Genomic DNA, 17,553 nt, shown 5'->3' with positions numbered 1-17,553 from the left:
ACATATGGTTCCCTCATACGGTCACTGAGCAAAGCTTATAATTTAATAACCCACTTTTTATAGTAACCCCTACTAGAATAAACCCTAAACTCTGGAAAAATATCAGAAACATTTCTGATTTAATTTCTGATTTAAAATATCAGAAATTCAATCTCATTACTTCTCTGAACATCTTAAAAAGTTTTTTTTTAAAAAAAAAAAATGGGCTTTTTTCACTTCTGGTTGATACAAAATTTGGGTAACACAGGAAGCAAAAGAAAAAAAATATAATATCGTAATATTTGACTGTTTCAGGCTGTGAACTGAAAGCCAGACAGCTGTGGTAGCTTCAACACCACACAAGCATCTCACCCTACTTGATGACACGGTCATAGAATCATTGAAAGGTTTGGGTTGGAAAGGACTTTAAGATCATCTAGTTCCAAGCCCTTGCCATGGGCAGGGACACCTCCCAACTAAACCATGTCACCCAAGGCTCTGTTCAACCTGACCTTGAACACTGCCAGGGATGGAGCATTTACCACTTTTTTGGGCAACCTGTTCCAGTGGCTCACCACCCTCACAGTAAAGAACTTCTTCCTTATATCCAGTCTTAAACCTCCCCTGTTTAAGTTTTAACCCATTAACCCCTTGTCCTATCACTACAGTCCCTAGTGAAGAGTCCCTCCCCAGCATCCTTGTGCAGGATAAAGTGCTTTTTCCATGTACAAACCAGTGCAGGATAAAACAACACACCAACACCTCCACATCCCCAGCATCTGCTTCCCTATCCATACTTTTTCTCAGCACTGGTCCCTGAAGGGAAGCAAATAGCTTTTATCAATCTTCTTTTATTCCAAGTCAAATCTTACACAGCTATGGAAAGCTAAGCAAGGCTCACACCTGCCCCCAAGAAATAATTACCCATTCTTTAAGCCTAAACTACTAATACATCAGCTGTTACAAACCTGAATTCCATTTCAGAAGAGTAAAACAGTACTTCCCCCTAAGATTTCCCAGGGCAATAGGCCTCTGAACTGACCCAGTACAGGCTGTGGCTCCTCTCCAGGTTTATCACCTGGTACGTAACTATGGTGAGGAGATAAACTCTCATAGGTCAGGGCATCTCCGCATATCGGGACTAGCATTGAATGGTTGTTGGACCATAGCTGAAGTAATTGCATGATATAAATCTCATCTGAAGGAATGACTTAGGAGCCTGATTTGAAGCGTATGATGTTCTCCATGTCTACCAAAAAAAAAAAAAAAACAAACCAAAAACTGAATAAATTGGTCAGCTTTTTTTTTTTGGTTTTGTTTTCAGTTCCTTCTAAAAATATAAGCACTCCATCTGGACTCAAGGAATGACGCAGCACTGTTTTGCCATATGCTGTCTAGTAAGGCACCATTTCCCTTGTGGTCTCCATCCTTCCCCCACCAGTAGCAGCATAACCCAGACAAGATTACTAACAGCTGTTGAGATTTTCAGCCCCACACTCAGGAACTGCCTAAGCAATACTTTCAGGAAGAGTCTAGGTATTCCCCACCTAAGTGTACCTAGGATATAAGAAAATTTCAAGGATTGTCAGTTTTACACAGTGGTGGAGTCACAAATCAACAACAACAAAAAAATCCAACAACTAAGAAAAAAACTATGGATACTGCTGAAGGCCGGACAGATTGAAATCTTACTTTATTTAATTAATATCTTAAAAACAAGCTTTCAGAACCTTATTCCAAAGTACACTTCTGATTTATTAAGACTGCGGCTTACATCTAAACCCTACAGGTCTATTATATTTATTTAAAATAAGCAAGTGGTCAGGCAGCAAGTATTCTTCTAAAACAGAGTATTAAGGCAAGATACTAGCTCAGGGCCTTTTCTAGCTAGACACAGGAACGAATATTTGTCACAATTGATAGCAGTAGCCTTACAGATACGGTTGAGTGCAACTAATTCAGGTTTTTAAGTGATTCGATGTTTAAGAAAACCCTTGTGAATAGGAAAATCAATGGCTAAAAGATTAAGGAGTTAAAAGGGATCAGCTTCACACTCCGAGCCCCTGAGCAGGGTGCGCAGGGAGCTCACCCCCAAGGCAGCATCACCTCTGTCCGGACAGCCATCCGGCAGCTTCCCCAGCATAGGCCGTGCCCTCAGTGACCTGCACACCTCCAGTGAAGGACTGATGTGCCGCGACACCCCGGCCCCGCGGGGGTCGGCTGCCACAGGGGCCATGCTCCAGCCCCACGTGCAGACCGCTGCCGGAACGGACACGCCAAGCTCGGGAGTAGCGCAGGCCTCTGCCCACCGAGAGCCACCCTCGGAGCTTGTAGCGGAAGGAGGCGCTCGTCGGCCCGAGCCGTTACGGAGGGCACCTGCGCCGGGCCTCGCGGCGGAGCAGCGAGGGGTCGCGGGCGATCGCCCTGTCCCCCGGCGCCGCCCCTCCCGTCCCACTCTCCCGCCGCCGTCGCCCGCGCACAGGGTGCAGAACGCCCGCGCTCACCGGCTCCTCGCTACCGACGCCCAGCACGAGCCGCCGCATCCTGCTGCCCGGCGCCGCCGCCGCCGTTCAAAACTCCCGCCCCCCGCAACGGCCGCCGCGGTCCCGCCCACTTCCCTAGGGGAGCTCGGGGACAGCCGCGTTTTGCGGCGCCTCGGCAGCCCACGCGCGACAGCAGCGCGACAGAGCCGCCCGTGGGAACGGGCACCGGGAGGGGTTCGCGATCCACTCCCTTGCTTCTCGAGCGGGCAGCGCCCGGGTGCTGAGGGGAGCTGCGGAGATTCAGTATTGGCTGTAGCTGATAGCGGTGGTGGTACTAACTCCCAGTTATGTAGCCGGAGTGCTGAATCATACCATGTATATATTGACATACCACCACAATACCTTTCTCGGCTCCCTGCTGCTTTGTTCTCCGCTGATGTACTTTTCTGAAATAGGCCGATGCCACTTCTCTCTGATGAATGTTCTTTAAAGGAGCGGGAAGGAAAGCCTCAGAGCCGCTCACGCATCGGCAGCTCCATACGCAGCCACCCCTGCTCTGAAACCAGCCATGAATTTTTAACCATGTTCTGGGGTTTCTAGAGTTCACTTAATTATGCATCTTTAATATGATGGTACTTCAATAGCTGAGCTAATAGCACGGATTGTGGAAAGTATATTACACTATTATAGATTAAAATAAAAGTGCGCAAATTATTCGCTGGATTGACTGGAGAGGAATAGGAGCCATCTCTCTTGTCTGCTTCCAGTTCTGCAGGTCTGGTTGTCTTCAGCACATACAGCAAATGAGCCAAAATTATGTCTTCCATCCATGCCTCATCCCTGATTTTGTGGCTTTCCTCGCTGAATTCTTCCTCGGTGGGTGATGGTCACAAATACGGATCCTTGTCACTTCACACATGGTTGTCAACATTTGCGAGAAGTGAATGTGCTGGAACAAGTGAGATACACAGTGTTGCTAACAGCTTTCCACAGAAGACAGAAGTCTCCTGGCTAACATATGCTTATTTAAAATATAAGAGAATGCATTTAGAAGGGAAGATTTGAAAAGCCTCTTTTCTTAATCAGGATTTCACATCCTGGCATCTCTGCTTGCCCCCTGGCATTCACAACCAGGGCACAAATGCAGGGGGCTAGCCTTCAAGGAAAATCATTAACTTCTGGACCAAATGTATGTATTCCTTGGTGGAATGCAGAGGACAGAGAGCTATGCTGCCCTTCACAGCGTTTGAGTCTCATCTCAGGGCAGAGACAGCAGCAGCAGCTGTTCAGCAGTTCCTGTTTCCATCTTGGGCCACGTTCCCGAGGGTAAGGAGGCATTCTGATGTTTGTTAAATACCTTCATACCATGATGAAGTCTTCTGCATACCACTGGCAGGACGCATACTACAGCTGGGAAGCCCTACCCTAGGTTATATATTTAGAGACACTACAGTTTTTCCCATTTTTAGATACTCCCCCCTGTTCTTTAGCTACTGCAGCTTTCCCAAAAGAAATCTTTCTGCACTACATCCAGTGGAGAAATCCTGTCAGGAAGCCAAAAGGCTTTTGCTTATTCAAGGTATGATCCTTACAAGCTGTGTGTGGACAGTCAAGGTATCAAAGAGTGGGTTTGAGGCAGATTGAATGTAATCCTGGTGCTTCGTAAATCCTAGCAGAAGCCTCACATTCTCATCTCCGCTAGAGTTCAGGGTTTCAGACACATCAAGAGACCCATCAAAAGAGGGGAGAACAGGAGATGCAAAAGCAGAGTACACTTTTGCCTCACAGTAAGGCATACATCTGAAGGTGAGATCTGACCTCTCCTGAATCAGTCAGGCATGGGATTTGAGCCTCAAAAAATTCCAAATAATTTTCTGGTCTACAGAGGAAAACTAGAAACAGGAACATGTCTTGGAGAGACCATTCCTGAAATTGAAACCAAACACTTGAATGTTTCAAGTTAACTGAACTGCATTATTGCTGAATCAATGTTTGACAAAAGTAAGCGAGGAGGAGCTCCAGTCTCAGCAAGTATCAATGACTGAGCTTTATGTAAGCTATGGGGAGTACCTGGAAATTATAGCCTTACCATAAACAAATAAGGAAAGAATACCTGTGATACCAAAATCCATTCATCAATTCACAAGATAGTGCGCTGCCACAGAAAAGTAATACAATATGTGAAAAAGACACTGAAACACTTTCCCCCCAGGTGGTTCATCACTCCAGATTAGACTAGAACAAACCACTGGTGCAAGTTTTCCAGAAGCACTCCTCCCTTTGAGAACAGCTGTCTCAGGTGTGCACCAACAGGACTTTGTTAAAAGCCAGGGCGGATGCAGTAAAGTATCACTGCAAAAGGACAAGTTATGCCCCAACCTATTTCAGGCAATCAGCATCTCTAAAGCCATCTTTGTTGGTGGTGTAGACAGCTCCCAGGAATCTGTGGCGGCTTTCCAAGAATTTTAGATGCTAATTAGTATGGTTTTGCAGTACAGTCTGTTCAGAAAATCCTAGTCTTAATAAGTCCCACAATGTGACTACTAACAGCATAAAGAGCCGTGCCTGCAGCCCTTACACATTTTTACTGACATTGACTTGAATTGGAACCCTTAAGAAATCAGTGGGAGTTAAATGTGTAGGACTCAGCCCTAATTAACTTGAATAGTATCTTCTCAAGCTCAGTGCATATCTGCTCTTTAGCTAGTTCAAATGCCCAGTTTTCCACTACATTAGAAATATGTTACTGCAAAATCTGCTTTTCACACTCTTGCACCTGCTTCTGCGTTGGTCCTTCTTTGCATTCACTTCCTAAAGACATTCAGTTTTTTCTCTATAAAATCAAGCTTCGTAATTCACTTGATCTGTCAAATGCTTAACTAAAAAATTAAACATTTCACCAAACTTCTAGTCCTTTCTCCTAAGGGAACATGAGGCTTAGGCTTTAAGTGGCATTTCTGCAGGCATTATACCATGCGAGAAGTTCTCTACGCATATGAAGTCTAACTCCAGCTACGCTGTCCTGCCTTTGGAGCTCACATCCAAACTAGAAATGAAGAAGAATTTATGCCATCTACATTATTCAGAGATTTGGGATTAAACTAGCAACTATTCTGCTCCCTAATTTAAGAGCAGTCCCACCAGACAGCAGCAATAAAAAAGGAAGCATTGTAACTGTGTATTCTTCTCCAGCCAAGCCTTCGCCATGGGGCAAAGAAACACAAGGCACAGCCCACAAAACAATTTAAAACCTGCGCAGTCACTGCTTCACTAGTGCAGAGAAGCCAGAAGTGGGTAGGGTGAATTAAACAGGGGATCTGTATCCTGCATCCTGGGGTTTCTCAAGTGAAAATTTTTTTTCAGATGAATCACACCTTCACACTATTCTTTTATTTGCATTGCAAACCATTTGGCTTCCTTCTAGTATTAGAGAAATTGGATAGCAGAGGAAAGATCATTGTCTATCTAAATCACTATTCTGCTTGAGTGTTACATCAGCATATTATTTTAAATGTTAGGCCCATCATTTTGGTTTAGCAGGTACAAAATGTCTACACCTACTCTTGACAGCACTGCAGTATTTTTTCTTAATTTTTTAGTTCCCACAGCTTGCTACACCTACTCCTTGAATATCATCAGAGTGTGCCAGTAGAAATCTATTCAGTTCCTATTCAGATTTATCCTAAGTGGAAATATATGAAGGTTTGTACTGGACACATGGAAAAGAATTTGAAAGGATTTTTATAACTGCCTTCTACTTCTTTAATTTTAAACTGAAAACCAAACTGTTCCCATTGATTGCCACTGATTTTTATTACCATGACATATGACCATTATAGCTTGGTTAAATGGGCAGAGACTCTAGAATTAGGCTGTTTACCTGAATGCTTAGGGGTACCTAAGCTTAAGCTAGGGGTAAGTTAAAGGCAAAATGATTAACCTTGTTAACTTATTTCTTCATTTCAGCCTGCTGAGGTCAGTTGAAGTCTTTCCATTCACTTAGCTGTGGCAGAAGGTCAAGGTGTAATCCTACAAAACATTAAATATGGGTAACTACCTTATTACCATGTGCTTGTGATTCAGTTTCGATAAGGTGAAAATTAATCATCTGTTCAATGACAGTGAGCTAAAACCTAACCCTATCAAGGCAAAAGCAACAACAAGAGAAAGGTTTGTAGGCTTTATTTTACTTAACTGAGCACTGTTAAATAGCTATCTTCTCTAAGGTAGTCATGGAGTCAGTCATTAAAGATGACAGCTTAAAACATGTGGATGCCTAAATTAGCTAGGATGCATCATCCTTATCTTTCTCTGATAATTAGACACAGAAGCCAGAATAGCTTAGAGTAAACTCTCATTATTTCAGGTGTTTTCAGATTAATTTTACCCTGAGAGCTTGCTCATCTTCTCCTCAAGGGTTTTTAATATTCTGCAGTTCTCCTTCAACTGCTCTGGTGCTCCAGATTGCACCGGGGCCATGTCTCTGTATGACACTATCAATAAAACGTTGATACCAGGTGCTTCAAGGAACTATTTTGTTGATCATTGTACATTCCTGTAGGATTTCTAAAAGAAACTGTAAAAGGCTGAAAAAGTATAAGGAATTGTTTTTCCTTTTTTCCAGAAAAGTGTCCAGAAACCAGCTCCTCCAATATTCCTGATGTCTTTGTTTGAAATACCTCCATACTAAATTACTGTAGCCTCTCTAAATCACCCTATATAAGATAAATGCACTCAAAATATATTTCATAACATTTCATAAGTTACAAAAAACTGTATCTCCGTATGAATTTGGAAAACAATTTCTGAGATCAAACCTAAAACCTTAAAAGTCAAATTAAATACTACATGACTTTAAACTGCAGTTTGATGATCTTCTATGTCTTAAAGTTGCTCATGTACAAGACAAGTTATTAGTGTGGTTTACCGAGGTAGACCAGTCACATGTATTCCTCTTTTTCTGCTTGGGAGCCCAGGGGCATTGGTTTTGAAGCCAAATCACATGTGGTTGCCATGTAAGTACAGAATCAACGCCATCAGAATTATCCTGAGGACAAGGATCCTCACAGGTGATTGACAGCTTCACTAGAAGCCTTCTTCCAGCTGAGAAGACACTAATGTGGACACAGTGTCTAACAAAGCATAAGTTTTGCAGCCTTTCCCTAAGTTTAGAAATTTATATGGTCTCTCTTTTTTATGTGACTTCCTATCTCCACAGCAGTTGAAGGAACAAAATTATCTACAGTTCCTCTCAACATCAAAGTTAGTTGAAATTGGCTACTTAGATCCATTGCTAATAGGGGACATTTGCACAAACAGAGTAATTATGGTCATACAAAAATGATGCTGCTGGGTAAACTCAGAGAGGTCCTTTCAGCTCAATATTAAAGGGATGTTCAGTACAAAAAGGATTTCTTGGAAGTTCTACACTGTCACTCACATATCATACCCTTATACCAGGATTTCTCTGTTGGGTATACAGTCCTGCTTTGATTTCTTGTGCATTTACTGCAGGTGGCATTTGGTAAGTAAAATATACATTGAGATGGTTGCATCCAGCTGTTTCCTGGTCAGTCTGCTTGGGAGGTCACCATTGTGTACCATGGGAGAATCTAACTGAGAACCATAAGTTCTGGTTTTAGGGCCAGGTCTGTTATGAATTTTTCTAACTGATTTTACACAGACAAGTGAAATGTCACTGGATCATCTAATGGGTTGTCATTTTGCATCTGAAACATGGAGTAAGTACACTGAGAATATAACAAATCTAAACTCCTATATGAGAAAGTAATGACAGAAAATCACCTTCTTTTTGATTGCCAGAGGACTACCATCTATTGCTGGCAGAGCAGATGTAATCCTGCTTCTGACAGCAATCTCCCAGGAAGAAGGAGAGATTATCCAGTTAGCTGTCAGGTTTGGCATCAGATTTTTTTTTGTCTGAAGGTGAATACAAGCTGTGTATTTGCAGATGGTCTCTTTATTTTTCTTTTTCCCCCATACAATTTAGACTATCTCTGCAGAATATAATACATGGCAAATGGTCTCTGCCTGAAGTGAGCGTGTAGTCTGGTCTGATTTTCCAAGTACTGGAGTGTAGACATCTAGGGAGAGAAAAATGGCACAGCAACATGGTCTTGAGGCCAAGCAGCATCAGCCGCACTCTGGGCAGCCACAGGCATTAAAATTCCCCCTGCATTGCAGCATTGCTAAGGAATTAAGTGGTAACTGTCCCTTACTGAGGCACGTTTTGAGATAACAGCTGTTGTTGTAAATAACTGAGGCATGATATCCCTTGCCTGGTAGGACAAGTGATTCAAATACGATTTCTTTGCATTTAACACAGTTTTTGGACTGTTTAGATCCAGTCTCAAGGAGGATATTCAATGGGGCATGGGTAGGAATATATAGGTTACTCAAACTCTCACTTTGCCTGAAGAAGTATTTCTCATTGGTAAGCAACTGGTTTGTCTCAGTATCTTTCCCAGTTACAGTTAGGGCTGTAACTGTCTATAGCTCTGTAGTTCTCCCTGTTTTGTCACAAAACTGTGTTTTTTCTGCATTTTTCTAAGTCCTGAGTCGGGTACCTGCTGCATAAACAAGCATTTGTCATATGGATCAGGCCAAGAGAGAGAGAGAGCCAAAACAAGCAGGATTAAGGCAAATGTTATTTCATGAAAATAACACAGTAAAAACCAAATAGTATCTCATTAGTATTAATGCACTTTTTTAAAGCAGTATAATAACCATTTGTGGTTGGAAATTTATACCAAGAGGTTTTAAGCCTCTGGTCCTTAAAGAAAAGCTGCCTTGCAATTATGCTTGGTTTCTCACAGAAATAGATACTGAAAAACTATTGAGCAGTTCATCCACTCAGGTGCTTAAAGAAATACATCCATGGGGATAAAAGGATTTAAATTTTTAAAACTTCCAGTTTATTTTCCATTCTGAGCATCCCTAGTCCCTGTGTTTCCACCAACCTTCCCCCTACATCCAAACTTGGCTGTGCTTTTCTCCTGCCAGCAGTGACTAGAGGCAAGGCAGTGCCCTTCCCTCTCCTCCCAGAGTGCAATAGCACTGTGAAACAACTTGCCTCCATGAAGCCTCAAAAAGCCATAATGCGACAAAACGCTTTTGCTACAGCACAGCTGATTCTGGGACCCTTCTCAGGGACATAATGCTGCTCCTGGGAATAAGCCCAGTGTCAGAGACTATGTCTTTATACAGGTGATGATTTTTGCTGAATCACCCCAGTGTTGGATCAGAATTGACAGTTCATGTGTAAGAGTGACTAAAATACCTTTTTTCCTAAGGTAGAAAGATCTAAGGAGCGAAACTTCTTGCAAAGGACACTATGCCCTGTGAACACCCCACAGTTGAGGTGACAGGCAGCATAACTTCTTCAAGCTCACCACAATTTCACTGCAGGAAGCCAGTCCAGCTATTTTTTTCCTGTTACTCGAGTTCCCCTTGAAGTCAAACCACGGGGAGAGGATGACATTGGGCTACACCTGTGTACTCCTTAATTTGAAATGGAAACACTTCCTGCTAATGATAGTATTTTGGGGCTAATAAGATGACCCATTTTTACTCACCATTATGAAAAAACAGAGTTGAGTAGCAAATACGAATAACTACATTTAACTGAGGTTGGTTTGTCAGAGATTTCTGTTATCCTTCTAACCATTTCATGGCCTGTTAAATGAGCTGAGGCAACACTTCATGTCGCTGTTAGCATTTTAAATTATAAATAATGGTAACGATAAATAGCACCTCATGTTTTTACAAGCAATTTCATTTGGATGAATAAAAATAACTAGTTCTGCCTGGATGCATGCATGACTTACATGCACATATTTACTTGCTTACTTTAAAAAACAATTTGAATGCTAGGAAGCTATTCCTAGTACTTGATTCTAACCGTGTGTTTGTATCGTGTCATCAAATTATAACCAGACTTTTTAAAGAAAACCCAACAAACAGCAGGGAAATTTTCACAACAGGTTCTTTAAGGAGCTGACACGGACCCAGAGGGGAAGTTATCTGGGACACAGAGGATCACCTTTTTACATAATTCCCAAATATGTGCAAACAGCTTTTGTGCACTAAGGTCTGCAACTGGCAGTTTTAACCAACAAATTAAAATCTCTGCCTTCTCTTGTTCTTTGCCTGTTCGGGAAAGTCTTTCTTGACCCCATCCATCAACAATCTCTGCAAAACTGAGTCATCCCACTTACATATACAGGCACTAGATTTTGTGAAGGAAAACACAAAAGCAAGCCACTACCTAACATGAAGGCTATTTTTACTTCATCTATTTCATACTACAGCCTTAATTTTTTAAAAATACCCCTGCTGTATCATACAGTCTTTTTGAGAGCTGTTTCAACTTCCATCTTTAAAACACCAAGCCAGGAGGGAGCTTGGAAAAGCATGAGTGGGTTGCTGCTCCTCAGCTGCCCCTTGTGTCACTCAAAGTCTCTCCCCAAATGTACATCTCTCTCCATACTTCCAAACATGTTTTTTCACACACGTGTTGCTACATCTGTCTGCTACACAGACAAGTACACACTCTTGCTGAATTGATTTAAACATGCGATTGGCACTAACAGGCACTGAAACACCCAGAACTTTGTTGGCAGCTTTCACGCAGGCAGTGCGCACATTAATAATCTGAACAGGTTTTTCTCATCACCACTCCAGTCACACAAATTTTTAGGTATTCCTTCTAAATTATCTTACTACATGGCATTGCTAAGTTGGTGGAGAACAACTATATCTTTGATATTTTAGGGTAATAACTTTCATGCATAATTGGCACCATATTGGTTTACATGCCACCAACTGAATTTTACTGGCAGTCATCTCAATAGTTGTCTAGAAAGTCAACCATAGCATAAAGGCTTCTACAAGCCATGTCTCCAAGGGCTCAGATTTTTGCAGGGGACAAATCATTCCCTTGTTGTTAATGGTCTTACCTCTGGGCATTTCTAAACTAAACTTACTGCTCTAACCAAATAACCTGAGTTTAGGATAAAATGTTTCAACAAAACAGGGAAGCTGACAGTGTGCCGCAACTTGAATCCTTTGTAGCACAGTAGCTTTTCATGTAAGCTTTCGAGAGAAACTGCAGGTAAAATTTCACAGGCTGGGAAGGCTCACTCGAGTCTAACATAGGAATTAGTCAATCTGGAGATGGGAGCAAGCCCCATTTGAATGGGAGCAATCTGGGCTCTGTTCCTGCTCTCTGTGGGAGGCTCCTTGGCTTCAAAGTCTATAAAGTTAACAGCCATGTGGGTGCAAGAAATCTGAAGAGAAAGCACCACCCTACAATACTTTTTTTTCCCTTTGGTGAAGACATGGTTCCAGTTTCCAGCCTCACATGGAGCTAGAAGTATCTAGTCACATCTAACACATCTGTTCTCAAGAATCTTTTTACATAGCAGCTGTTACTTACCTTTTAAATTATAAATGTTCCTAGGTTTTCATTGCAGATGTGGCAGTGGCAAGAGCACAGTATTTCCTAAGGACTGTGTCTTTTACTTTTTATTTTTTCCAAGGATACATATCTGAATGAGAACGCCATTAGCTTCAGCATAAAACTGGCAGCTAAACCTGCTCACATGCTCACAGTGCCTTCAAAGCTTTAAATACTAAAGACAATCCAACACTTTGCTCTGAACACTGCAGATTTAACAATTGCAAAGGATAGCATTCATTATAACAACAAAAACAAAATTGTTCTTTGAGGGACAATGAACTCATGACTCATTTTGCACTACACGAGACATTGTTTTAACATAGGCCATTTGGGGCAAGATATAAATAGAGGCCTATTTTTGCAGCAAGCTAGCACCTAACAGTCCTGCAATGAGTATCATTTAGACAAGAGCAGGGCTGCAACAAGGGACAAACAAAGCCTTACTTTCAGGCTGACCCCATGTGCTCAGGTAAATTTTATCCTCTGTGTCTAACAGTTTTCTGTCCTTGACACATACAACCTGTTGCAGAAGAGGCAAAGGACTTCAGAAGGGGTGTGCAGCCATGTTGCTTTTGTTGCCCACTTTGAGCTGATGCTTGACTGCGACATGAATATTGAACATTCACCAACAAAGCAAAAACACCAGCAAGAACCACACTGTTTCATCTCACTACCCTTAGGAATTGACAAGTGCTCCGTACTTGTAAGTCTGTCCCTTAATTGTAGATCGTACCCTCCTTCTCTTCATCATACAGGAATCCTGTTGGTTTAAGTGAGCCCTTTTCCACTTACTTTGAAATCCCCACTAGTTCTCCCCATTCAGTTCCTGCCCAGATGCAGGAACCTCCAGCCTACCAGTCATTCTCCCAGGACAGCAATAACTGATCCCCCAGACACCTATACATAAGGCAAACTAGTAAATGTACTGCTTGTGTAAATATCAGAAAAGAGGAAAGAGAGAGCATGAAGGAGTAGAAGCAAACTGTCTCTAAATATCTGATAAAATCCATATACTCTTCTGTGTTCTTATGTGATATCTGGTGTCTGTCCCAGTAGGACCAGGTGGAGGCTTTGCCTGTTTGGTTCAGTGTTGTTTATTGGCTTGTTCTGCTTTGTTTTCACGTTATGTTGAGTTAAGCTATACTTTAAAGGCAGATTCTGGACAACTCTGATGTGAGCTACTATCACATGGCCTTTAGGGGACCTTTTGTCCATAAAAGAGGTGAAACAGTTCTGCTACACTTTCTCCCTTCTGCAAAATGCAATTCTCTCTTCCTCAGAATGTTCCTTATAGCAAGGGTACATCTTTGATATAGATACACCAGCATAACATTCCTGCCCAGCAGGAGAATTCCCTACTTGGTATTTGCAGGCAGATAATTGTTTTCCATTCCTGATAATTGTTTTCCTTTGCACATGGGATGTGAAAAATGATCCATCCGTCAACATGGACACTTGCTGTGCTTTCCCTATGACACTGATATGTCTATTCAAAGCCAGGCGCAAACTCCAGGAGAAGGGAATACCTTTGCTTTAAAGGCAACTGGCTCTCACATCCTTGACAAAAGATATTGCCATAAAAAGCAGTCCCCTCTGTCCCTGGCTTGGATATCAGGCATGCGGCAGAGCAGGGGAAGGGGAAGCACTGCTTCCCGCAGGGCTTGGAACTGCTCTCTCATATGGTTGGATATGGCAGAGGACTGAATTGCCACCACAGCTTAACACTGTTCTTTTTATGTCTTTGCTTATGTAAATTAAAAACTTTTAAAATCCCTGTGCATAGGCTTATACACCAAAGCAGCTAATTAAGACAGAAAGTCTCAGCTTTTTAATAACCTTTTTGGGCACTTTTTTCAGTTGGGAAATCAGTGTGATTTTTTTCACACATAATTCCTGGAAGGCCTGAAGTTTGAACTTTTAAAGGCAATGTTCCTTACCATCCAATGTCCATTGCAGAAAGAATGGTGGCATAATGAAATAGCTTGAAATTCTGCTTTCATGGTGTGCTTTGTACTTTCCTTTCCTTTGGAGAAAGTGCCTATATTTTAATAAGTCCCACTGAGGGAAAGGCTGTACTGGAGGGAGAAACTTTCTCTAAAGACATTCTGACATTGTTTTTTGCTGTCTTTTTAGTCTTTTTTGAGTGGGACAGCTTCTTCCAAAAAAAAAAAAAAAAAAAAAAAAAAGAGACCCACTCTCTGCTGCAGGTTGAGTTTCATTTGGAAGAGGTTTAGGAAGAGCAATTGCTGTACAACTCTGCTCTGTTCTGTCTTCTTTCAGTGCATAAATCTGAACAGGAAGTCACATGCTGCACAGAACTGGCTTAATCCAGCTCGGTTTGTTGCAGCCACGTTGGAAGGCTGTGCTAGGTTTGTCCCTCACTGGCACCACCAGTGACGCCCTGACGCTGTGCAGCTGCTGTCACTTGTCCCTGAGAACCAGACCTTCAGGTCCCCGTGCTGTTGCCAGAGGTGCTGCTACACTGTGGAAGATTTCAAAAGGTTACCAGTGTGAAGAGCAGGAGCAAGACGGCTTTGTTAAAAGGCTCCAAGTTATTCTCGTGCACATTACAACTTGGAGCTTAGACTCTCATCCTCTGAGGAAAAGGCTTTGGAAACTTCATATGTTCCTCTTCCCCTCCAAAATAAGCACAGTAAAGAGTAACTCAGTTGGAAGGCAAGTCCCCCCAGTATCTCCTCTTTGGAGAGGTGTTAGTTACGTTTTGGTTATCCTCCTAACTGAAGTAACTCTTTCTTGAGGAAAAAACAATATGGTTGAAGTGCAGGCCAGACCCACTGCTGACACTCCTCCTCAGATACTCTTCTCCTGTCTTTTGGAAAATATGCCTGCAGCCATCTCACACCTGACAGCTCTCACCAGGTATGGGCTAAATGGTGAAAATCAACCCAGAAGAGAACATTTTTTCTTTTTTACTCAGAAGAGCATGCAAAAGTAAGGGTAGAGAAGAGGAAAGCTAAACAGTTTTCTGGAGTCAGCTCCTACCAGGGGTTACCTGTGGGAACACTAATGAGTTTGGAGAGTCCACAGAAAGGCAGCAAGCCAATTGCAAACTAGGCAGGATAAGCTGCTGCAGGACCAAAAACACTCTCAAAACATGCTGCCTCTCTTGTTGCTGTGACAACAAAACTCATTTGAAAGCAGAGACTTGACTTTGTTTTTTATTTCAGAATTGACTTCCAGTTATAAGACTGAAGCTCCCCCCTCCACCCCAGAAAGAGAAGAAGGCAACAACTTACCAGCACCAGTCAACAGCTAACCAGCACCAGTCATACAAACCCAATCGGTACATTCCTGTTCTCCTCCTTCCCCTACACTCTCTTAACAAGCAGAGTGCTAGTCAATCAGTATGCTAGAAATGCACCACAGAAAGGCTCTTTCTTACTGGGTGGGTCTTAGTGCCTGTGGCAATAAAATAAACTTTGTTGTACATTTGATGTATCCTGAATATATCTGCACACAAAGCTAATATGAATCCCAGTCTAAGGCACCATTACTGCAAGAGTCACTAAAATACTTCTTTCAAGTTTCTAAGGCCTTTCCTTAGATTTTACTACTCACTTGTTGCTTGCTTGTTACATCCTCTCCATAAACAGAGAGCAGATGATAAATATTAAAAGCAGGTAAGTTTCAGCAACTCAAACTATCATGTGCATTTGTGGTTCATGCTCAAATGCTAAGAAAATCATGGCACTTCCCAGCATACAAATTAACTGAGCTGAATAGGCATACTTATTATGGGCACAGCTTTTACAGTGGAATGGGGGGACTGTGCTACTTGCCAGAGCCAAACTCAGAACCCCATCTGCATGCAGTGGTAGCAGATGTGCAGTTGTGTGCATCTATCTTTATATACCTGTACATAATTTCACCAACAGAACCTGTGCAGATTCACACCTCCTATAAACTGGGTAGAGCACACACTGAAAACCTGGGTGGGGAGTATTGGTGTGAATGGGAGAAGCAAAAATTTCTGACATCCCTTTTCAAAGCAAGCCAGTAAACAAACAAGGGAAAAGAGAGGCTGCCAAATGCAGCCAAAGTGATCACAGTGAATCCAGTTATATGCCACATGAAAAAGGCCCCCACAAACATGTCAGCACTGTGAGCCTGAAGGGGAAACCGGCTGCAAGTAAAAACAAAACTGACTCACCTATTTTCCTTGTCTAGGATGAGAAAAAACTATCGGAAGATAAACAGCTATGGTAATTCTTGAAAAGCAAACTGATTTTATAAACCTCCCTTTTCTAGCCACGTTAAGTGGAATTATCAGCCAAACAAAATTTACCTCACTTTTGAAGCATGATTTTTAAGCTTGTAATAACCTTCAAAATAGGAAGAGGCCACCCAAAATCTGCAAGTAGGAGACCCAGTATGGCAGATACAGATCACTACCTGAAAAAGAGCTGAATATTCTAAATATTCCACCTTGCTTGCAGCACCAGGCAGGTTCATACATGCTGGTTTCATATAAGTAACTTTTATCCTTCTGGAAATCTCACTGCAAAGTGTTTAAAGCGAACTTGAAAGAGAGAGATGCATGCAAATAAACTGGATAATGTCTCCCCAGCACTTGGCAGAATTTCAGAATTGAGTCATACATTATGGCTCTGTAAATTTGGGCTTTGTGTAAGTGATAGTGTTAGATTCTACCCACTCCAGATTTAAATCACAGGGGATAAAGCTCAGACATGTAACGGTTGATATACATCCTCCACTGTAAATGCACACTTACTGATACATCAAAGGGAAAATGTTTCTGAATGCTGGGAGAACAAATGAACATCAAATTGGAAGCATCGGTAGTAGATAACTGAAGAGGTAAGGAGTTGGATCCCAATCTAGCAAAACAGTGCAAGTAAACCTTGAGAAACCTTGAAAGAATTGCTGGGGCTAGATGATTGTTGCATTTCAAATCTAACTGACCAAAACCACAAGCTCAGGCTGCAGATCAATGGGCTCCTTTCAAAGCCATCAACATATTCTGTTCCCAAGACAATGAGGGCTCTTGTTACCATCAGCTGGAAGAGGTGGGTGGGTGTCACCTCCGCTAAATGTGGATGGAGCCTCAGGTAGCATTCCACCAGACTTAAGTTCAACTCGCTTGTATAGCATTCATCTGCACCTTTGATCATCAGCACCGAGTACCTTCCCTTAATGTGGAGGGGAAGGCAGAAAGGCAGCAGGCACAAAAGAGATAATGGAAAATAGGACAACAGCCAAGAAAATAGGGACCAAAAAAAAGAGTCATATCCATATATCCAGTCCTGTCAATGTTGGCCTCCTTCAAAGGCCCCAGATTTGGGGGCAAGCAGGGGTCAAAACTGTTCCCTCCTGACCTCCCTTCTGGATTTTTGGTATTGCTTGATAACAGAATAAGGTAAAATCACCACATTTAGACAAGGTAATACAGGACAACTAACTCATGCAAAACAGTTGCATCCTGGATGGTAGCCCACACACTTCAGAGATTAGCTGAAGCTCTGAACTGCAATTTGAGTAACTTCTTTTGATATGCCATCTGGTGAATCATTTACTGGGAATGTCTTAATCACATCAAAGGCATCCATCAGTGCACATGGATTTTGTCAG

General features: G+C 42.2%; 1 protein-coding gene across 6 annotated transcripts in view; it reads right to left on the bottom strand.

Moving 5' to 3' along the window:
* RTKN2 (rhotekin 2) overlaps positions 1-17,553 on the bottom strand; it is a 53,387-nt gene that overhangs the window by 33,987 nt on the left and 1,847 nt on the right. For 2 of the 6 annotated variants that reach the window (XM_062633993.1, XM_062633996.1), the window contains exon 1: positions 2,484-2,578. The exons of 3 other annotated variants lie outside the window; for them this stretch is intronic. In XM_062633993.1, the coding sequence (XP_062489977.1) occupies positions 2,484-2,522 (39 nt within the window). In that variant the 5' untranslated portion in view covers positions 2,523-2,578. Of the gene's footprint in view, positions 1-947; positions 1,578-2,483; positions 2,579-17,553 lie in introns of those variants that run through there. One more of the 6 variants, XM_062633995.1, reaches the window with a different exon arrangement.

The sequence above is a fragment of the Pezoporus occidentalis genome, unplaced genomic scaffold (assembly GCF_034315485.1).
Source record: "Pezoporus occidentalis ecotype Australia unplaced genomic scaffold, CSIRO_AGI_Poc_V1 ctg41, whole genome shotgun sequence".
Lineage (NCBI taxonomy): Eukaryota > Metazoa > Chordata > Aves > Psittaciformes > Psittacidae > Pezoporus > Pezoporus occidentalis.
The sequence above is the reverse complement of the archived record's forward strand: the minus strand, read 5'-3'. Positions and strand labels throughout refer to the sequence as shown.